The following is a 24,438-nucleotide window of genomic DNA, read 5'->3' on the forward strand; positions in this document are numbered from 1 at the left end:
ATTAGATTAGGAAACTAGTTTTCACATAAAAAATTATCATAAATTATTCATGTCAAAAGATATTAATCATAACTAATGTGATGATTCGAGACTATATAATAGTTTTTCATGGTTTCCAATTAGTTAGTTTCATAACTTTTAATTACTGAATCCTTCTGACTTTTCCATTTGATTTCTCATCATTTCTTATACAAATACTTTAGTTTGTATATTTATATACCAATGAAAAGTTAAAATAAAACTAGAAAGCATGTTCCTTGGTCTGATATCAAACATGTGGCATGCATTGAGGTTTGGCCTTTGATATTGGGACCACCTCATGTTATTATCTTCTCCATAATTTCAGGCTTTGCAGATATAAAGCAGAACCTTCAGTGCTTGTCAAAGAATCTAGATTTCATCTTCTTTATATTATTACTCGGGAAAGGCAGAGAATGAGATTGATATTTGATAAACCAAAAGCCAACAGAGAACCAAGAAAAAAAAATTTAATGAGAACGAAAGAAATTTGTCCATGGTTAACAGAAAATTTAAGTGTAAAATCTTTAACATTACAATCTTGAAAATAGTTTAACTAATTATTGGATTTAATATAGTGTTAAAAAGGATTGAATTTGGTTAACTACATTTTTTTATATGTGTGGCTGGCACACACACAGTAATGTTAGGGTACGAGAGAGATAGGTATCACACGCACTTGTATAAGTTGTAACAACTTTTCCTAACATCGGCACTTTTCCTAACTGCTTTTCTAATGTTATCTTCTTCTACACCAAAATATTTGTTATGTGTTTTCAATACTAATCCCTTTGATAATCTCAAATTTAAGCTAAAAATCAATTCCAATAATTAGAAGATGTGGTCATGAAACTCTCACCGAAGAATCACAATCCTGACAATCCTTCTAAAATCCAACTTTACCCATACAGAAAAAACTCCTCATGCATGAAATGAGATAATGCTATAATTAGAGAACCTTAACTTTGAAGAGAGTTCAAATATATTGGATCAAGCTGTTTACCACTTGACAAAAACCTATAACTATTAGTTAGGATGCAACTCTTTTTATTTAAAAGCGTATAAGTCCAAACGCTATAATTCGATTGTAACTCGGTTCACCTAGTATCCGCTAGAGGATAATTACTGTCACCCGCAACAAAGTATGTAGGAGAGATTAGATGCATTGATTTTTGAACTTTTCTGCCATGGTTCATATGTATAAAGGACAAACATGATAAAAATATTTTCAATTTCATTTATATGGTTGATTTTAAAAAAATTAATATCATTTTTATGGTTATTTATATTAATTCCAATTTATAATTATACTTTTTGAATAATTAAATTAAGAGTTAAATATGTTTTTCGTCCCTTAACTTTTAGTGAATTTTGGAAATAGTCCATTTCAAAGTTTTAGACCAATTTAATCCTTTATCTTTCAAAATACTTGGATTTAGTCATTTTAATCAAATTTTGTTAAGTTTATTTGACATTTAAAGCATGTTTCATAATAATATTTGACTTAACATTAAAGCAAAAATGTGTTAAACAATATAAACAACTCAAATACAATCCTAAAATGCGTACGAAACATCAAATAAACCTAACAAAATTTGATTAAAAGGACTAAATTCACATATTTCGATAAATGAAGGATAAAATTGGTCTAAAATTTCGAAATTGACTAATTCCAAAATTCACTAAAAATTAAGGGATCAAAAACATATTTAACCCTGAATCAGTTACTTTTGATATGATGACATTGAAAGGATATCTATATTAAAGAATGGTAATGAATTAATGAAGCAGTTAATGATAGGAGGCTTGCGTGTCATTTGCTGAATATATTTAAGCACATCACGCCTTCAAAGATACGAAACTACAGAAAGGGGAAAGCGACAACTTAAGTTGGACAACTACGGTGCTGTCCAGTTGATTTTTCTTTTCATGAAATTATATTTTCAGCTTTTGTAATTTTAGATTTTCTAGTTTTGGAATAGCAAGGACACTGCAGAGTTCAATAATTGAGCAAATAAACAACTACATTAACCACAGTTGACCCAAACATAATAATTAATTAACTTAATCACCAAAAGTTTTGTGAGGAACATATGTAGCTCACAAATTGCCAAGTGTTATCTTCGAATTTTAAATAATCCCGTGATTCCCATCGTAACCAAAACCTAATTAATCTTCGCATGTGTAGTGCCAAATCTCAATTTGACTTTAAAAAAAATAAAAACTAAGGGGAAAGAAAAACGTAAATTATAAATATATTTTTGAACTTAATTACATTAATTTTTTTATGTTTTGTATCAAACATAAACGGTGTAAATAATTTAATGTTATGTGAAGAGATAAATCAGATCTGAATGATTATTAATGCACATGTCATATTTTTTAGAGACATGTTCTCTTTCTATGATGTAATGAGGTGGTTGAGAAATACATTTCCAAAATTATATACTTGTCATTTAGTCACTTATTCCATCACAAATTTAAAAGCTTTATAGAGAGTAAAAAAGTAAACAAAATTAACCATTCAAATTGACAGCAAATAGTTTCAGAACTTAATTATTCATTTGGGTGATTCACTGAAACAACATAGGGATGAGTGATTATAAATAATTCCTAAAATCACAATAATTGGTGAAAAATTGCAACACTTATTTATTAATTAATTTTCATGGGACATGTAACATATACACGTAGCCCATGAGTGGGATGGCACTATAAAAGAGGAGAAGCAATTTGAGAGTTGGGTGGCACGTGTGGCTATGTTTGTTTGAATGATTGATGAGGAAAAGATAGAAATCATACATTCTTGGTCTCCAATTTCAGACAATAGAATGCCATTTTTACACCTGTGATGGCTACCATCTTTCATATCATATCATATCTAAATATTAATAATTAATATAAAAAAAACATAAAAAAGGATTAATGAAAAACAAATTTATGGTGGAAGAGGAGAGTTCAGGTTCAGTGGTTTAGTGCTAATAGACAAAGAAACAAGATATAACGGATCAAAGGTTATACTTTCACACGTAGTCAAACATGAATTGTCAAAATCGTAAATCAATTCTCGTTTCTTCTTTTATTTGTGGTAAATTGAATTATATGAGTATTTATTAGTTTGTTACCTCACGCAACTCACTTTATTCTGTAGCCGTTTCAGGTGAATGCCAATCAAATTCAAATTTAAATTTGTTTCGAATAATCTATGAGTTAAAATTTTATATTGGATAAAATAAATTAAATTAAATATTATATAAAAATAAAGATTCTTGTTTTAAGATTTTAAGATTAAAATAATATCAGAGTTAATGATTTAGAACAACTGATCGACTAAGTTTTATTGTGAAAAAATTGTACGGTGGATTGAGACCTGAGCAAATTAGAAAATTGATTCATTAAATTCGCTCAAAGATTTTGTATGCACGAAGCAAATTATTTCTTTTCGTGTTACGTTTTGTTGTCTTCAAAAAAATTGTGGCTTTAGATGTTAGCTTTACAATGTCTTTGGAATCATTGAAAAGAAACGTTGGAACTCTAGTGATGAATATTTTAATGAGCAAAAGTCCAACGATCAATTTTAGTTGAAGTTGGTGTAACTTTTAAACTTTTAAGCTAAGTAATTTTATTTTTTTTCAACTTGAAGTATTCATAAGGGTTGTATTGTATTCTCTTAGTTTTCTTATGAACTATATTTGACCCTGACTAGATGAATGAAGATGAATAAGAGTTATTACTGTTGGATATTGATTTATGTCTGACTTACGATAAGACTTTGCTGAATATTAGTGATTTATTTTATTATATTTTACATTTTTTAATAATTAAAATTGTTGGGTTTAGAATAAACTTAAATGAATTAGTGGTTGGAATCATAGTAATAATTAATGAGTTGTTAGTCATTGTGTAAGGGTTGGAATCTTAGTAATAGTTAAGAAATTAGTCGTCGTGGGTAATTAATGAGTTAGTCGTTGTAAGTAATCAATGTATTAGCCGTTTATAACCATTTTGAGTACAATGGTAAAAAAATATGAGCCTATAAATTGTATTTGTGAATTCTATGATCACCAATATTTGGATAAATTGTATTTGTGAATTCTATGATCACCGATATTTGAATAAAGTGTATTTGTGAAATCTATGATCACCAATATTAATATTTGGTGTGAGTATATGAGGATTTAGATGTTGATTTCCCTGACAATGGGAATCACAGTGCAATTGTTTAGATTTTAATTAGTATTTTGCTACTCGTTATCTTTTGAGAAACTTTATAGTTATCATTTTTTAGCTTATGCTTTTGAACTGAATTTAAATTTATTTTAGTTACAGTTTTACTTTTATAAATGACCATAAATTAAGTAATTTATATACTTTATGTATATTTTTTTGGATAGTAACCATATAAAAACCATATATAAAATCTTATGAGGTGGTTTTGAGTTATTATTTTGGGTGTTACAGATGTTGAGTATTTATGAGAAAATGTTATTGATGGAATAATTATTATTATTTATTTTCTTTATTATCATAATTTTTAATTACTAATATAATTATAATAATAATGTTCTTATACTAAATGCGACTGTAAATGTTAATAAATATAGAATTTTTTTGGGTGTTAAGTCTAGGAATTTTATTTATAGATGTAAAAGTAAAATTTAAGTAAGTAATTTCTTACAAAATTTATCAACATTAACGATAAATTATTTACAATATTAAGTGATTTATGTTGTATCTTTTCTTAATATCCACTAGATGTATTATATTAGAAGGAAATCTAAGATTATATACTTACAATTTTCTATGCTAGTTGTTATTAATTCAATTTTACAACATGCATGTAATTTATTAATTACTCCTCTTTCTGCTCTTGCAATTATTTTTTATCATATACATATCTCTTTCAATTATCTCTTATATTGATTGATTCACTTTCAAAGTATATGTTTTGCCATCATAGATAGAAAAAGTGAGTAAAGAAAGAAATAATATAAAATGTTATCTTTCTTTAACTCAAAATTTTAAAATATAATTGTATTGATTTTTTCTTCCTGTATATCATGTTTTAATACGAAACTGCCATCTTTATGATTAAATTTCTAATAATGTTCCTTTTCTTCTTGATAGAATTAAAAGAAATTAAAATCTATTAAAATGTTATAAAAAAAATACGTAATGTATAAAAAATCAATTATTTATCACAATATAGAAAACATGACTTCTCATCAATTAAGCAAGTCATTTAAATCTTTTAAAATGTTTTTTTTTTATTTTAAAGAAATTAAAACCTAATTAAGACAAAAAAAAGTCATTTATTTATTTATTTTTTTGACAAAACAACATTTGGTTATAGAATATGTTAGAAGTAATAACATGAGTTTTTATTTTAATTTTTACAAGAGTTTGCCATTAATAAAATCAGTAAATATTTGATTTTGTATGGCGATTTATGAGGAGTATATGTGAAGTGTTATTTTTCATACATGAAGATGGTGACAAGTGAGTTTGAATATAGTGTTGAAAACCAGGGTTCAAAATTGCATATACAATCATATGTAGAATTGACCTTACTGGATAATACCTCTATTTATGGATGCAAATGCAAACACCATTGGCTATTGTTCCTGTGTTATCTTCTTCATTATGACCTAAGTATTGAACAAAGCCACGTAATAATTGGCTTCCATGGATGAAAGCTTGGAAAGTTTTGATTAAGATGGAAATTGTCTTTTTTTTTAGTGGACTCATCATATCATACTTCAGTAAGATCAAAGTCAATTATTACGTTTTTCTTTATCATAATGGATCTACAATCTCAAATCTTACCAACAATAATTACTCACTACGTGTTTACATTGTGCTTTTTCAATTTATTTTTAATTATCCATTAAAACTACATTTACATTAAATTATCTTTTACTATTCCTACATTGGTAGATGATTGGCTAGTTATTTTCGTAATTTTATCTATTTATTGTTATTTGTTTTTAATTTACTTTGTGTTTAAACGAAGAAAATTTACAATTATAATAAATTAAATATTTAGTAATTGAATTATTTGTAGTTGATTTTTTTTTATTTTTTAAATAATTAATTTTGGATAAAGTATTATTATATTTCAATTTTTTGTTTGGATAAAAAAAATTAATTTTTATTTTATGATAAATTAAACTCTATCTTTTAGTATAGCTTAATTTAATTCGATCTTTAATTTGAAGTTATTAAATTTAACCTTTGGTCAAATCAATTCGGACAAATCATCTCAATTTAACGGACTTGACATGACTTAACATGATCTGAGTTAGAAAAGTGTGTATAATAGATTTATTATCATATTAACATGTGTCGACTAAAATTTGAAAATATTTAAATAATTTTTATACTTAAATAATTTTGATTTGAAAATGTCAAGTAAAATATAAAACATAATATTTTAATTTTGTTGGAAACTTAATCAAAGATGAAAAATTTAGAGAATCATATAGAAAAATACAAAATGTCAGTGATTAACTTTTTCAATATTTAAACAGTTGTCCCAATTTACATTAGTACAACATGTGGAAAGATGAATTTTTTTTTTAATTGGGAAAGGAGAAACATTAACTTGGAATGGACAAAATCTGTAATAAGTAATAGACATTTTTTTTTTCTTTCGTATAAATTAATATTATTTTGATAGTAATTTTATATAAATCATTGTCTAGCGACTTTTTTCAAATAAAGATAAAAAAAAAGCCTTGATACTGATATTAGCATTATAATATTGACCGATAATCTTATTTCTTAATCATGCGGTCAATTTGATCTTTGATCAATAAATAAAAGAATAATAATAAGATATCACATAATAATTTCTTTTACTTAATTTTTTATCAATAATAAATCTAAAATTTACATTTTTCTTACTTAAATGTGGATATATAATTGATCATAAGATATAAACTTAGACTCGTAAGATGACATTTTACTTAAACACATAATTTTGCAGTCTAAATTCTACTTAAACACTCCAAAACAAACACGGTATATTCTGACCAAAAAAATCTTAGGAGTTAAATTATTATTTCAGTCGTTTTTATTTTATTTTAGTTATAGTTGTTCTTCCTGTATTTTATTTTTTCGATTTTTGTTTCGCTATTTTGAAAAGTTTACTTAATTGTCAAATTTAAGATGTCCTGATAATTTGATTAATTAAAAAAATTAAAATATTATCTTAAATTTTTCTATCAAAATTATAATTTAAAAGTATAAAAAAAAAAAACTAAACCCGTTAAACAAAAACACTAAAAAATTGTAAAAAAAAAACAAATCCTTTCAAAAGAGGAAATAATAAAACTCGTTTTTTTAAAACAAAAAGGAAACTAAAAGAGACAAGAAAATGATATGTCGTGATATGCGCATTCGATGTGTTGGCCCAATATGACGTGTCTTCTTTCCAATCGTTTATTTGCATCACATCACATCGCACCAACATAAAGTCAATTTCAGAATGAGAGCACTTCCAAGCTCCAAATTCTTCCGTTAAACCTTCTACTAATCATTATCATCCACAAATTTAAATAACATATTCTATTTTCAGTCCTTCCAAACAACACTATTTATAAATTAATCCTCTAAAATATAATTAAATTTCAATCCTAAAAAAATAGCATAAATTAGTCTCCAAAATATATCTCATTCGTTATCGAACAAATTTCATTTGTTGAGGAAACAAAACTTATATTTTTTTAATGAAATACAATCTATATAAAACAATTCTTGCTCACCTAACCAATTTTACTGTTTAGAGATTACAACCTTATAGTTACTTTTGGGTCAGCGTCAAACATTTAATAAAAAATTGTATATATACACAACTATACATATCTCATTTAAAGCATTCATAATGAAATTTTACTAGGGTTAAATATACTTTTTGTCCTTTAATTTTTGGTAAATTTTGAAATTAGTTAATTTCGAAATTTTTGAACAATTTAGTCATTCATCTTTTGAAATGTATAAATTTAATCTTTTTAATCAAATTTTGTTAGGTTTATTTGACATTTCAAGCACGTTTCATAATAGTATTTGACTTAATATTAAAGAAAAAATGTGTCAAACAATATAAACAACTCAAATACAATCCTGAAATACGTACGAAACATCAAATAAACCTACAAAATTTGATTAAAATGACTAAATCCATGTATTTCAAAAAAATGAATGATTAAATTGGTCCAAAGTTTCGAAATGAACTAATTCTAAAATTCATTGAAAGTTAAGGGATCAAAAACATATTTAACCATAAATAAAAACATCATTTCATGTAGATTAATAAAATTGAGTTGTTTAAAATTTTAAATAATTATTTATATGATAAATTATTTTCAATTTTAAATCATTCATAAGAAACTCTTGTAGATATTGAAAGTTCATTTAAACATATTCAATTCGTAAATTATTTCTTCAATTAAAAAAAATGTTTTGCAAAGCTTATTTCTGGAATCTCGTAAATACATTATTGTAGCATTCATTACAAGACAAAAACACAAAGGGCAAGTAACCATCTAATATTATAATATGTGATAAATAATATGAATATACTTTTACATGTAAAGTTTCAAGGTCATTCATATTGATAACAACACATACACTTTAGATTTAGAAATTGGCATTTATTATATTGTAATATAAATCTCGTTCGAATAATCTTAATCAATAACTTCATGAATATTTTATGGAATAGAAGTATGATTATTTTTCCTCATCAGTTAAATCCCATAAACTTTCACTGAATTTCACTATCTGATGCTTTTATTTATATTCAATGTATATAACCTAAATATTTCATCAGATTTTTTAATTTAATACCCACTATAAATAATACACTAGGTATTATATGTTCGATCAGTACTAACTAAAATCTCATCACATCACATGTCACCCTATAATTTCAATCTACTCAAGATTTATTCTAACTACATCTCAAAACACAAGCAATCAAATAAATAAGCATTTAATTTAGATCAACTAACAATATAATTAAAAAAAAAATGCGAAATCTTAACAAATGGATGATGTACATGTGAGAGCGAGGTTTTCACCCATAAGCATTGTCATGATGAGAAAATAATATTTTCTCAATTTGATAAAAGTATATTCTCACATAATACACATATAAAAGATTTAGTGAAAGTAAAATATTATTTTACCCAAACATATAAACTTATATCAGAAAACGAAAAACTTGTAAATATAATTCTAGTAATTGATTTTATTGTGAGGTATGATTTTGTGTCTTTTGGAAGTCTCACATCGACTAGAAATAAGGTCAATTCATAATATATAAATAAGGTGTAAACCTCACCTTACAAGACAATTTTATGGGATTGAGTTAGACTTAAAGCCCACTACTAATATTTTAGTTACTAAATTTTAATAATATAGATGTTATTGAAGACAAAATTAAAATTTAAGCATTATGTTTTATTCGATTTCAATAATAAATTTGTTTAAGTAAGAGCATCTCGATAAGATATGATACAATTTAGTTTAAAAATTTGAATCTAAACTTAACTATTTTTATATATGGGAATCCAATTTGCTTTATTCGCATATATAGTTTAACTCTAATATATAAATAAATAAATATAATAAACTTACGTTTATGATACTGCAAACATGCTTAGATCTACAAAACATCATACAATTTTGCTATTGTATGCAACAAAGTGCGAGGGATTAAAAATTTAACATATTTATTTTAATGAATCAAAAATTTGAAAAATAATAAATATTTAAACAGTTTTCATTCTAGCTAATAATGATTTAATTCGGTAATGCTTACAACATAAATTATGATTTGTGAAAAGAAAAGGTCAAAGAAAATAAAGAATGTTCACGTCCATAAAAATCTGGTTAGGAAGAAAGTAAATAGAGAAAAAATAAATACAATTATCATTAAATTTAAATCAGGTAGCATAGTTGTAATGAAAATATCACTTTCAGAATTTTAATTCATTAAAATAAATATTAATAGCTCTCTAATGGTGCACAGGTGAAAAGGACCATTAAAAAAAAATACAACAAAATAGCAATATAAAAAAAGAGTAAATAAAGAAGGGAGTCACCGACACAATAAAAGCCTTACAAATAATGGAATAATAATCTTATGCAGAGAATCGCAATTCTCGGGCCTGCAACTTAGCTACATCATGACATGATCTGAAAAATAATAAATTCATAAGAATATTTTGTTTTTTTTTTTCAACATTTTTATTTTCTGCTTTTGAAGAAATAGTAGTGTTATTTTAAAAGAACAAAAATGGAAAATATTTTACTGAAAAACAAATCACTCTTAATCTGCGAGAAAAAACGAGTATTAAAAGACTAAAACGGAAAGAAAGCATTCATAAATTAAAAACCAAAAACCAAAGAAAAGGGAGAAAAGGAAAAGGCTTATCTTGTGGAAAAATCACTTGAAGGTGAAGGAAGGAACAGATTTGTAAAGCCTTTTTGGATGTGATAAATGGCTTTAGTATTAAAATTGTTCTTTCTTTTACAAATACAAAACTTGTATTCTAAGAACACTCTCACTCACCATTGCATGTGGAAAAAGTGCATAGAAATAGAGTTTCAATCGCACAATTAGGTGTCTCTTTCCGTACCTTAAGCATATTTTTAAGGTGACATTCATGATTTCCATGTTTCACAGTTCAACTGTAACCCACCCTACATTCATTTAACGGCACAAGATCAAAAAGATGTATTTTTTTTTCCAAAATTACTGGAAGTGGCAATTTTTAAAAAATTACAAAAAATAAATGATCATATCAAATTGGCACGATTTTATTCCGGAAAAATTCTGTGCACAAATATATAAATATATCTATAACAATATACAAAAAAGGAATTTTCCTTTTTGTGTCCACATTTCAAAATATCCATTTTACCTTTAATTATTTTAAAATTTAATTATTTTTTTAGAAATCTTTTTGTCTTAAACCATTATTTAAATTTTCTTTTTACATATCTTTTTTTTCTAATTTTATATTTAACAACTATTTTAAAAATTATATATTTATTATTGATCATAACTTAAATTTTTTAAAAATTAAAAAATGCCACCTGTGCGTTCGCTAGTATATATATATATATATATTACTTTTAATTTTTTTTTTAATTTTCAATAAAATATTGTTAATTAATATTCTACTTTTACCTGTTGTTGTTTATTTTATGATTTATATGAAAATATTAATATTTTAAGGTGACATTTTGTATAATTGTCATCGAAGAAAAAAAAAAGTAGTTTGAAATTTCAATAAACTAGTTAGTTTTTATTTAAGCTTAAATATAATAAAGTCTATTGTAACTATGATTTAAATTCAAAAGTGAATTGAAGAGTTTGAGGAGATAAGACATATTTTGTTGTTATTTATATTAAGGAATAAGATGTAAAAGTGAAAAAATGTAGAGATAAAGTTTGTAAATGATTTAATGAATGTGATAGATAAAAAAAATAGTCTAAGAGGTTAAAATGAAAGATTTCAATTTTGTCCTTATAGTTAAATCAATATAAAGTAAAATGTAATTATTATTATTACCATTATTATTATCATTACAACTTCTTTTTGAGTGGTGATGACAATTTGAGGTATGACAATTTAAGGTGGACTGATCCGTCCTACATAAAAAATACAAATTAATTTCTCTGACCCATTATGCATAACATTTGATTCGCGGATTTGTTGGTAATCCTAGGACCTGGATAAGAATTTTAATAACTTTATTTTTATTTAATTAAATTATTAAAAAAAATCTATAGGCCTATTTTTAAAGTAAGTAATATTAATAATTTTATCATTTAAGTACAAACCTATTAAAAATATAAATGATTTCGAAGTTGATTGAAACAAAGGAAAAATATGAATGATGAAACTACTTTTGGATGGATCAAAGAATAAAGCAAATGAGCAAATTATTTAGAAGAAACATACATGTGTAAAAAATACAATTCAATAAAAGATCAATAAAAGAAAAGCAAGAAAAGAAATGTTTGAGAAAATGGCTGACTTGAATGAAAAATCTAACTGACTAAGGAATTAACCTGTAATGCTATTTTTGTTTGAGAAAAAAAAATTGTTTGAACGAAAGTAAAACCAAGAGCAAAATTTAAATATTTGTTCTATATTCATTTGAGCGAAAATCTTCCACTTCAGTGAAAATGATTTACTTCGGTGAAATATATAAAAAAATTAACTACATGCAATATAATAAAACAATTCAAAATTTTATCTAAATCCAATCTACAAATATAAAATTTGAACATAATTGACAACCATAATCTAAAATATTTTAAAGTATCATCCTTCACTTATTTCAATTTAATTGTGATAGTTCAAACTCAATATAAATGAAAAACAAAAGAAACTAACCATGGTCATCAAAATCAAATCCACAATCAAGATAAATCATATACTTTAAGATGCACAATTCAACCACTAAATATTTTTTTATCGAGAGTATTCAATTCACAATATTCTAAAACAATAATATGATAACCAAAAATCAAATAATATTCAAATAGTTTTTAACACAAAAATATTATCCCCACATAAAACTCAAGATAATATGATCACCTACAATTTTTTTCACATCTAAATATAATCTACCTTAAGATTTTATGAAAATATAATTAATTTTCTTTAAATACAAGCATTTGACCTCAAAACAACTTAAAAAACTAAGCAGTAATTCAAAATATAGGACCTAGAGTAAGGTTTCAAAACATAACCAAATTTCAATTAGTTTAGTTAAAATGATATTTTTATCGATTGATCCCACTAATATTAAATAATAACAAAAATGAAAAAGGTAAAATATATTTAGAGTGAATGAGAACTCACTCTTTTTAAAAATTTGATCACTCATGATTAATTAACTCTTCAACTACGACCAAATAGTGCTAATATATTATAAATAAAATATAAACACATAACTAGAAAAATGAGTAAGTTTAGCAAATAAAGTTTATTTATTTTAGAATGGAGCAAATAAAGAATCTGGATGACATTTTTAATTTTCCCTCTTGAATATTCATTTTTCTTATGTTTTGAATATTCATTTGTTTGAAATTGAACAAACCCACCGACGATACACCATGGACAACGGTAGAAAAGCATATATTCTATGTCCTTTTTGTTATTACACACATTCTCCTCATAATCCATTCTCAATTTTCAATCACACCATTCAACAACCAAATAAATTTCCCCCTAAAAATATTAAAACCAATTTAAAACATGTGGAAGGGATATTTCGGCCATTTTCAAGCATGCACAAAACCTAAAAATAATAATGTATCCAAACCAAGGCCCACCAAAAATAGTGTAACACGTTGATTGAAGACCAGACCAACATAAGCACAGAGCCGAAACAACAATATATAACAAACAATAGTAATTAATATAATAATAAGAAAATAAATATTTCAATATAATAATATATCCTCATTTATACTCGGTGATATAATATGGTATTTTTAACTAAATTGTAAATTTGGCACCTTTTTAATTTATTTTCAGCGATTTTAGTTTTTTAGATCGCTTTATTAAGGTGGGTGAATAACTTGATTGAATATTTTGAATGAAGTTTTCTTCTTTAATAACTTTGAAACTTCAATTCAAAAGATCTAATCCTGTTGTGTTATACATAGACCCATGAAATAATAGTTAATAGTGTAATAATAATATAATAAAACAAACAAAGAAAAAAATAATAATAAATATATGAAACTTGTTCTAATGTTTTACCAAACTACCAAACCAACAGCTTTCTCTCTCTTTATATGTTACAAATAACTGTTGCTTAACGCCTCTCCCAGGAGCCTCCGCACCAAAACCACACACTTTGCGTTTCTCACTCTCTTCCTTCAAACCAAACAGATATTTTCTCTCTTTCTCTCTCCACTTTCTCTCGCTACCACCTCAATGGAGAGTCCCCATTCGCTCTCTCCCTCCTCTTCCTCCTCTTATTCCTCCGACGGAGTCGCTTTCGACACGGAGGAGCCGAGGACGCCGCTCGCCGTGCGCCGCGCCCTCCACCTCCTCAACTCCGGCGAGCCCCACCTCTGTCTTCAAGCCGCTCGTGACATCCGCCGACTCACCAAGACGTCCCAACGTTGTCGGCGCCAACTGTCTCAGGCTGTCGGTCCACTCGTTTCCATGCTCCGAGTCGACTCGCCCGAGTCACAGGAATCCGCTCTCCTCGCCTTGCTCAACCTCGCCGTGAAGGACGAAAAGTACCTCCCTGCCCTTCCTTTCTTTCCTTTTATTTTCCTTTCCAATCACCAGAATTAAAAATGGTGGAAAATTCTGACTAATCATATTTTTTATGAAAAAATGAACGAAACCTCTACATAATTGACTGATTAGATTTTTTTTTTCTCTCGCGTGATTAATTTACTTGTAGTGGGTTTAATTTTTTTTCTTTAATTTATACAGTTTTATGGTTAGTTTTATGGTAGTTGTTGTTTGACGCACTTTTTTTGATTCTGGGAATTCGTGCGCTTTATGAAACATACGCAATACCTTGAAGCCATCGAGTTGGGATTCGATATTGGAATTAAATATTGTCAATTTGGGATTTCATGTATTTCTATAATCATAATAATAGTATAGTGTTGTATAATAATGGTACATAGCATATATGGTGTTACATGATGATTCTGATTCTACTCTTTATTCTGTCTACTAAATTCTTTTCTCTTCCTTTTTCTTTATTTTTTTGTTTTTTTGAGCGTGATGGTTGAGATTTGATTTTATATTCTACCTAGATGTTTGTTAGGAAAGATGATGAAGATGGGTGATTCACGGTGTACCATACTTTTATTCTTTGGGGGGGAGGGGTAGTTAGTTTGCATCTTTGACAGAAAATGAGCAAAACCACTTTATCATGCCTTAGAATGCAAGAGTCACATATTTCTGTGATTGATTGAACTCTCTACAATATTTTGTTTCTTGAAATTAGAAAATGAACCATCAAATTGATATTTACCTTTTGTCATTATTATTCTTATAGAATACTGTTATTATTATTAATTAATCAATTAATTATAATACTTTTGTTAGTCTTTATTTTGCGTGTTGTGAATTCTAGCATGTCGAGTACGTTGCTTTGTGAATGATAATTGCTTTTGTGGCTATTATGCATGCATGCAAATGCTATGTCACTCAAGAAAGAATTGGATGCTTTTTTGTTGTTGAAACTTATCCGATTGCGAGGTGGATTTCCTTTGTTTCACATGGTGCTCTTTCTTTTTTACTTTTGTTTCTTTTCCTTTTTGGATCATGTCTTATTGCGGAAGTAGTCTTTATATCATTTAGTGCTCGTTGCTTAGAGTCAAGTTTCACCTTCTAGCTAAAGGAACAGTTTTAATTCCTTTATTTTGCTTTCGCTTCTAGTAGCTAACTAAATATTTGCGTAAGGGGTTAAAATATTAGAGAACAGTATGCTTACTCCGATTAGGATCATCTAGACGAATAATAATGCCATATTTGTTTATCATATACAGAAAATAATTAAATTACCTAACGGGTTAAAAAGGAAAGCTATTGAGCATGCATTAATGACTTCTAGGATATAGAAATGGGAGAATTCTAGCTCCTTTGTTATCTTATTTTCCTTCAATGTTTTTAAATTAGTGATTTAAAAACCGTGGGCTTAATGTTTATAGAGATGGTTCAGATCTCTGCATTGAACGTGATGTTCAAATGACTTTTTGCCTACTCCTCTCCTCGTTGTTTTTGTTCAAGTGAGGTTGAAAATAGGAAGGTAAGAGAAGGACCAAAGGGTTGGATAGAAAGTTTTTATTTTCACTCATTGTTGCTTGGATAGAGGGTAAAAAATCACTTTCATGCTCTAGGAGTGACCAAAATTTGTGGGGTGGAGCGTAAATGAGCTGCACTCCTTTTTCAACCTACCTCCGTTTTTGCTATACCAAACAACTGTGAAGTGATTTTCATTTCAAATTCCTACTTCCCCCATCTTCCACCTATACAAAACAAGCGCACCTAAAATTTCTTGTTTTGGCTCATGTTTTAATACACGATTACTGTCAATATAGATCCTTTATCTCTTGTTTCTTTCTCCTCCCTGGGAGGTAGGTGTTTTGAGCCAGCACCATGGACAAGGATGTGCATGGCAAGAAGTAAATCACCTAATATCTAACCACCACAAGAGGGTTAAACCAGGGGAATCAGATCTTATTCTACTTTTGCTTACATCAGTATTTTTATTGTTTCCACATTGTACCATGACATCATTAGTCTTCTACATCTAAGACAAGATTGGGTATGTTCCAGGTTGTGATTGAATATAATGCCATTAACTTAAGAATGAACTCCTAATAATAAAATATATATCAGGATTTCAAATTCTTTTTTTCTGGCAGATCTGATGTTACATTATATAGCTGGATGAAGTTATTGCAATTTGCAGTTCATCGTGAACTAAAACATTGGCTTGTTTTCTGTACCCTGTGCTATTTATTTTGTGACGTTACCGTTCTACAAGTATCATGTTTAAACTTTTCGTTAGATAATTTTTTTAGTCATAATTCAATCGTATTCATTACTTGAATTGGACTTGCAGGAACAAAATCAATATTGTGGAGGCTGGTGCATTAGAACCGATTGTTAGTTTCCTCAAGTCTCAAAATGTAAATCTGCAGGAGTCTGCAACTGCATCATTGCTCACACTATCTGCCTCTTCGACCAACAAACCAATTATCAGTGCTTGTGGTGCCATTCCTCTTCTTGTAGAGGTCCTTAGAGATGGAAGCCCCCAAGCTAAAGCTGATGCAGTAATGGCTCTGTCTAATTTATCAACCCACCCTACTAATCTCAGCACCATTCTTGAGACAAACCCAATCCCCTTCATAGTTGATCTTCTTAAAACCTGTAAAAAATCATCAAAAACAGCTGAAAAATGCTGCGCTTTGATAGAATCGTTGGTGGATTATGACGAGGGCAGAACTGCCTTGACATCTGAAGAAGGTGGGGTTCTGGCAGTTGTGGAAGTTCTTGAAAGTGGCACTCTCCAAAGTAGGGAGCATGCTGTTGGAGCACTGTTGACAATGTGCCAAAGCGATCGATGTAAATACCGGGAACCAATTCTAAGAGAAGGTGTGATTCCAGGACTTCTTGAGCTTACAGTTCAAGGGACACCTAAGTCTCAGTCAAAAGCACGCACCCTTTTGCAGTTACTGCGAGAGTCTCCTTATCCGAGATCTGAAATTCAACCTGACACTCTGGAGAATATAGTGTGCAACATCATATCACAGATTGATGGGGATGATCAATCTGGTAAAGCAAAGAAGATGCTAGCTGAGATGGTTCAAGTAAGCATGGAACAAAGTCTGAGACATTTACAACAAAGGGCTCTTGTCTGCACCCCAAGTGATCTTCCTATCGCTGGCTGTGCTTCTGAAGTTTCTTCAAAATGATAGTTGCCGCTGGCCAACTCTGCCTCTTTTTCAGTTTTCTTCATCTTTTTTTTCTCTGCATTTGGGGTTTGTGAGGTAAATTTCCAGAGTAGAAAACGGAAAAAAAGAAGGAATAATACATAGTGAAGTATGATGCCAGTCCAGGCCATTGTGGAGGTATCGAGTGACTGGTAATTGTCAATAAACTAAGTTGTCAGTGGTAAAGGTCATGATTTTGTAGTTGGTTTGTAAAGAAACTGCTGTATAAAATGACATACAAGTGGTAAAAAGCTCCTTGTCCAAATTTCTTCTCCATTTCTGCAGTGACTTGGTGTTTGTGTTTGTTCTACCCATTATAACCATGCAAAAGGATTTGGATCCACCACTAACAAATCACTGGAGTTCTTATGAGAAAAACAAACATGCCCTTATTGACCAGTGTGTTTTATTGTTTAACACCATTTCAATTTGCTGAAAATTTATTATTACTCGGCCAAAATATTGTAACAATTCAAATTGATTTTTATCAATATAATTGCTAGCAAAAACATAGATGTTACTTGTAAGTGTCTTCATTTTCTACCATGCAATTAATATTTAAATTAATTTTGCTTTTATATATTTTAAAATAAAAAGTTTAAATTTTAACATTTAAAATAACAATATATATGACAATGGATCTCACTTGGTAGATTTGAAAGGGAAATTAAAATGTATATTACTGAAGAAACAAAATTCTCAGATCTAAAAATGAAAACCTTAAATTAAAAGTATTAGTTCCCAACATACTGAAAAGTGGGTTGGCATTTGCAAGTTAAAACTAGAAAAACCAAGATTTTTTTTTCTTTTCTGAAGACACATTTAAGGAGTTTTCTTCGAAATAAAAAAGGAAAATAAAATGATGAATCAAAAAGTGTGGAAATGGGCCGGCGGACAAACCGACCAAGTGATGAAATGTTCCCCAGTATTGGTTTGGCTACTTTTTTAGCATATACTTCAAGTGCGAGTGCGACACGTTTGCAAAACTTCAGTCAAAATTTTAATAATAAAACCCTAAAGTTCATACCTTTTTCATTTAAAAAAACAATATTAAGATGAAAAAGGCCATTCCATTTATCTCTTCAAACCAATATTATTAATTCAGTTAACTCATAAAATACGATCGCATAGTTATACTATACTTCCAAAAATAGAACACAAGTTTATGAAGTTTTTAAATATAGAGACCTGGTTAAACAAATAGTTCTAGGAACATGCAAATGTCCTGGTCGTATTTCCAAAAATAATTACGTAGTGTATGCTTTCGCTTTATACGAATAGTGAAATTATTTTCAGTGATAGTGTCCCTTCTTTCGTCTGGTTGTCTTTAATGGCTCAACCTAGGCAAGTAAGTTCCTCTATTCGTATGTTTTCTGGCACTTAGCCCCTTTCTTTCATAAAAACAAATATATTTTTTATGAGACTAAATACACTAATCTATTGATAGCTTTAAGTTGTTTTCATTAAATAAAAAATACTTTTAAAAGTGATATTGTCTTACTACTAGATAAAAAATTATACTTTAGTCAAGATTCACTGTTACGTTCTCATGTACTTTTCTTTTTATCAATTGTTACATATTCATGAACTTTTTTCTGATATTAATTGTTAGGATCGAATAAATTATAGCTTAGTCACGACTTATTTGGCCTTTGTCACATATTCGTGATATTGGTCCGGATACCAATTGTTAGGATCAAATGCTTACAACTAAACCAAAAGATATAATCATTAATGAGGACGTGACTCTTTTAATTTAAAAACGTAACAATTCCAAGTCACAATTCGATTGTGACTTGGCTCACTCAGTCTCTTTGCAATACAATTGATGTCACATGCAATAAATGTTAACTATGATATAACTATTATTTAAACTATTTGAGTTTATAGATATTTTTAAATATACATAAAAATTCTCAACTATTAATTAAAATCATTTATGCATTTGATAGAAGTGGAAGAAAAGAAAAATATTAAAAAATTATAATTACTTATCACTTCTTACTTTACGACTATCGAAAGATGAAAAAGAAAAAGTGTTAAGTTTGGAAAACGAAATTTAAAAACATGAAACACGAAAATTATATTTTACAAATGTAATACATCTACGAGCAATCATATACAAAAATCACACATTTTAAATATCACACATACATCATTCAATTAATGTCATTTGATACTAAAATTATTTAACTGTCACTAATAATTAACTCTACTTTCAAAACACTTGTGCATGACTTAGACTGGAATATTTTGCTATCCATTCACACAAAGTTATATCCTAAAATCTAAGTTCTCCTCTTATGATATGATAAATTTCATATAACATGTTTGATATGGTTTTCTTTCACACAAATCCAAGTTATAAAAATTTTCATGAACCCTTATCACCTAATATCATGCCACATAGTCCAACATTAGTAGATTTAGGATAATCTCATTAAAGAATCTTGATTCAATACACATCATACAATCATTCAAGACAATACTTCCTCGTTATAAATAACTAAATTCACATCACAAATATATCAAATCAACATCTCACGGTAGATTATGGCACAAGCACTAACTCTACTCAGCCTCAAACATATATCAATAATGTATTAAGGTAAATCCTAACTTTATGTGGATACAAACACACACAAAACGGTAAATTATGATTGAACAACTTGACTTTACTTCATGAGCACTAAACCTCATTCAATGAGACAACATTTATAGTTTTTAAAATAATAAGCTTTAACATCCTCAATTGCCCAATGACATATCTTTGGAGGTATATTCACTGAACGAAGCCTTGACTGCCTTATTGACCAATCATCCCAAGCTCTCTAGATTTTAATTAAAAGAATTTCGCTCAGTGAATGAATTGACTCATCTAGCGAATAAGTATTGGAAGTCATTATCAATTAATTTCACTTGAGACCAAACTTGCCCAACAACCCCAAACACCTCAAGTTCTCTATATTTTTATAAAATGAATTTCACTTAGTAAGTGATTTACTGATCGTCCTATGACCCAGACCTAAGAGCCTTATTAACAAAGCTCGCCCATCAAGTAAAGCAACATGAGGCATATAGATTTTAAAATCTTGAACTTCACTTAGAGGGTGAATGACTCGCCCAGGAAATCTACATAATTAAAAAAATTGGATATGTATATCGATTTGTTTCATTGGCTTCAACTAGTGTTTTATATACTTAACATATCACGACAAATACATTTCAATTTTAAAATATGATATTATAGGTTAATTTAACCAAACTAATATATGTATCACTAGTTTATTTCTCAATCACATAACAATATCTCAATTACCATCCCATATAAATATTCTAGTCCCACATGCCTTAAAATCCTCCAAACACATCATTGCAAGTGTAGTGACTATAATATCCTTTCAACTTCTCTCACTTGAATTAAACTTTAACTCAACTAAGCTTCAAAGTATCTAACTCTCAAATGAGACTATACACATATAAATCTCAATTTAATGATATGAACATATCCTAACAATCATAGACAAATAGAAATTCATCTTGAACTATTTTGAATCACATTCAACCGTCATAAAACACATGCATGCAAAACTTCTAAAAATGACTCAAGAGGAATAAAGATGAACTTACTCCAAAGAAAAAATTGATCATCTAGGAACACTCTATTTTATGTCATGATTTTGACAATCTATTTTATGTCAGGATTATGACATCTTTAATGTTGTGTTTGGATTTGAAGATGGATTTGAGAGAGTGAATTAAAGTAGATTTGAGGGATAAAGAGGTGAATGTGAATTTATTTGGATTAAGAGAAATATGATAAGAAATAAATATATTTGAGATGAAACTTTACAAAAGTTAATGAATGAAGTGAAATAGTCGATAAATAAACAAAAATAATAATTAAAAAATGAAAAAATGTTATCATTTATATTTATTATTGTTATTATTACTATTATTATTATTATTGATATTAAAAATTAGCTTTATTTAAAAATAAAATTTATTCACACTCTTCGATGCAAATCTGATCTATAACAAAGAGAAAGTTAAAATAAAGAAAAAGTTTTGATCCTCCTGAAATTTGTGTGTTTTTTATCACTTTCTATTCTAAAAGTAAATTTTTTCAAATGGTTAATTTAAGGATGGCAATGAGTCAGGTTGACTACAGATAGTGTCTATCCATAATCTGACCTGTAAAAAAAAAATTCACCTATAATCCGCTAGTTTACCTACTCGGTTCCGTCTTAATAAACATCCGCGAATATTTTAAAATTTGAGGGCACCCGTGGATACCCACAAATATTTGAAAAAAAATAAAAAATATAAAATAAAATTACAAAAAATATAAATTAAATTAAATTGAATCTGATAAAATATAAAATATAATCTTAATTTTAATTAAATTTGGGTTAATAAAACAAATTAAATTTTAATTTTAAGTTTTTGATGGTAACGAATACCCGCGGGTATATGATACTCACGCACTACCAGTTTAAAAATAGATATTAAAATATCTGTTACCTGTTACCCATGTGTAATAAATACTCGTGGATATAAATTATCCGTCGTAAATCTTATCCGCAGATATCCGTGAATACGAATATTTTTTTGTTATTCCTAAATTCACCGATATAAACGAAACATAATCTAAACAAAGACAATATAATAAAAAAATAAAATTTAAATAATTTAAAAGTATGTTAGTCTTTATATAAATATTTTTTATATTTATAAGCGTTATATTTTAATAACATAACATTCAAATTCTAATTACAAAGACTACTTCAATATGTTACATGAGTTCACTTACCTACCGGTGTTTCACTTTCTTTTTCTTCCATAAGATAATTATATTTTATTTTTCTTCCTTTCTCCTTCGTGTCTACTTTTTTAATTCCTATTTCACTTTTTCTAATATAATAAGTTATTTATTATTTTTAAAATAATTTAACATGTATTTTATAGTTTGTTTTTCTTTGTAACATCATTTCATTACTGCTCTTTTTGGGAAGTTGTTTTACCTTATTTATTGTCTTTGTTTTCACACTCACTTTGTTGATGCTATTTATCTTTATTGGACCAAACAAAAAGGGTATTTTTCATTGATTCTTTTCATTTATGATTATCCGTCTGTATGTTCTATCATTGAATGCCTAATTGTCCAATTTATGATTAGTCACTTTTCATGTTTTTTATTGTTTCTTGTGTTTAAAAAAAATGTTTTCCTATCCTTTTTGAATTTGTTATGGTGGACAAGTAATCAACTAAGATGTTGTGGGCAAGTCAAGAAAAATTCCTTTGTCGCAGTGGGAATGATGAGAAATGAAATTTAAACCTTCTAACAAAAATACTTATGATTTCACCATTAATTTATTTTTTGTGTGCATCTTCTTTATCGTTGTTTTATGATAGATTCCGTTAAGGAGGCATAGAATTATGCGACGATGAGGAATTTTTTTATTGTTAGGGTTTGTTTATTTGTTCATGAATTTAATAAGTTTTATAAGAAGCTAAGAGATGACAACATGGCGGGGGACGAGTTTTGCTATCTCATACTCATTCCCATAAAAAAAAATTCATCCCCATCCTCATACCCAAACCCAACGGATATCAAACTTTTGTCCCATCCCCACCGGATAACGGCGGGTATAATTTCATGCCCATACCCGTACCCATTTTTTAACTACTTCAATATTAATTTTTATAAAAAAAATTATGGTAAAGAAAACATAATATTATCAAATATTCAATATTAGGAGTATGATTATTTCTTCCATATCAAATACTTTGAAATAAATTATAATTGTTTAGATTTTAGATTAGAATACCAAATTGTTACATTTTAGATTAGAATACCAAATAAAATTTCATCAGAACCAAAATATTTATTAAATTTGCAAACTACAAACATTAATGAAACTTAGTTGATAAAATTAAAAAATATTTTAAAAAAATATAAAGAAAAACAAATAATCAAATTAAAATATATTTTAAATGTTTGTTTACTTCAATTTTTTAAATTCTAATGAATCTTTTTTTTATACACTAATAAAAGTTATAATACATCACTTGATCAAAATGATACAAAAAATAAATAATAAATATAATAATAAAATTTTGACATAGATTATGTATCTTTTGAACTCCAATATATGTTGGATAGTGACAAAAAAATATTCATGACAATTACATTAAATTTTTAAATTGTAGTAAATAAAAGTGATTTATACAATTAAAGTGAAAAAATTACAGTATGATTGATAATGAGTTAGAAAATAAAAAATAATTAGATAGAATATATTGAAATATTATTCTACATGATGAAAATAAACAGTAAATAAAATTTTTAAAAATTGAAAACACATGTGTGTCTTAGAAATAATTTGAGAGACTATTGAAAGAAACCGCACAAAGTAAATCAAATGTATAATTAAGGGTATAATAAGATGAAAAATACCTTAGAGATTTAAAAAAAACTTTTCAAATATCAACATATGTACCCAATTATTGAAAAAAAAAACAAAATTATTTTAACGAAACAAATGAGTTCTTTAAATTAAACAAAAATTAATAATAACAAGTAAAGTAAAGAATTTTTTTTATATTACCTTAAATTGAGAGTATTAAACATTCTCATGTGAAAGGAAAATATATAATAAATAAAAATAGTAAAAAATAATAGAAATATTCAAATGTGAGGCATACAAATATTTTAATTGACATACATCATTTTAACGTAATTACATAAAGATTATGATAACATGAAAAATATATTGGAGATGCGAATAAGTTTCATGACAAACTAAATAATTAGAAGAAATAGAAAATAGAATATATATATATATATATATATATATATATATATATATATATATATATAGGATTACTTAATTAATTGTGTTTTAAAAATTTAA

General features: G+C 27.4%; 1 protein-coding gene across 1 annotated transcript; it reads left to right on the top strand.

Annotated features, from left to right (window-relative positions):
* Window positions 1–13,833: 13,833 nt before the first annotated feature.
* LOC114194494 (U-box domain-containing protein 4) lies at window positions 13,834–17,797 on the top strand. Its single transcript, XM_028084758.1, has 2 exons — window positions 13,834–14,299; window positions 16,651–17,797. The coding sequence occupies exons 1-2, from the start codon at window positions 13,989–13,991 to the stop codon at window positions 17,501–17,503; spliced, it is 1,164 nt and encodes a 387-aa protein (XP_027940559.1). The 5' UTR covers window positions 13,834–13,988; the 3' UTR covers window positions 17,504–17,797.
* Window positions 17,798–24,438: the final 6,641 nt, after the last annotated feature.

Source organism: Vigna unguiculata, chromosome 1 (assembly GCF_004118075.2).
Source record: "Vigna unguiculata cultivar IT97K-499-35 chromosome 1, ASM411807v1, whole genome shotgun sequence".
NCBI classification, from domain to species: Eukaryota; Viridiplantae; Streptophyta; class Magnoliopsida; order Fabales; family Fabaceae; genus Vigna; species Vigna unguiculata.

What these genes read in the sequence shown, in the direction of transcription:
- LOC114194494 (XM_028084758.1), top strand. Translation starts at nt 13,989, where the DNA reads ATGGAGAGTCCCCATTCGCTCTCTCCCTCCTCTTCCTCCTCTTATTCC. An exon ending in CTCGCCGTGAAGGACGAAAA is followed by an intron (nt 14,300 to 16,650) that starts GTACCTCCCTGC and finishes TTGGACTTGCAG; the next exon opens with GAACAAAATCAATATTGTGG.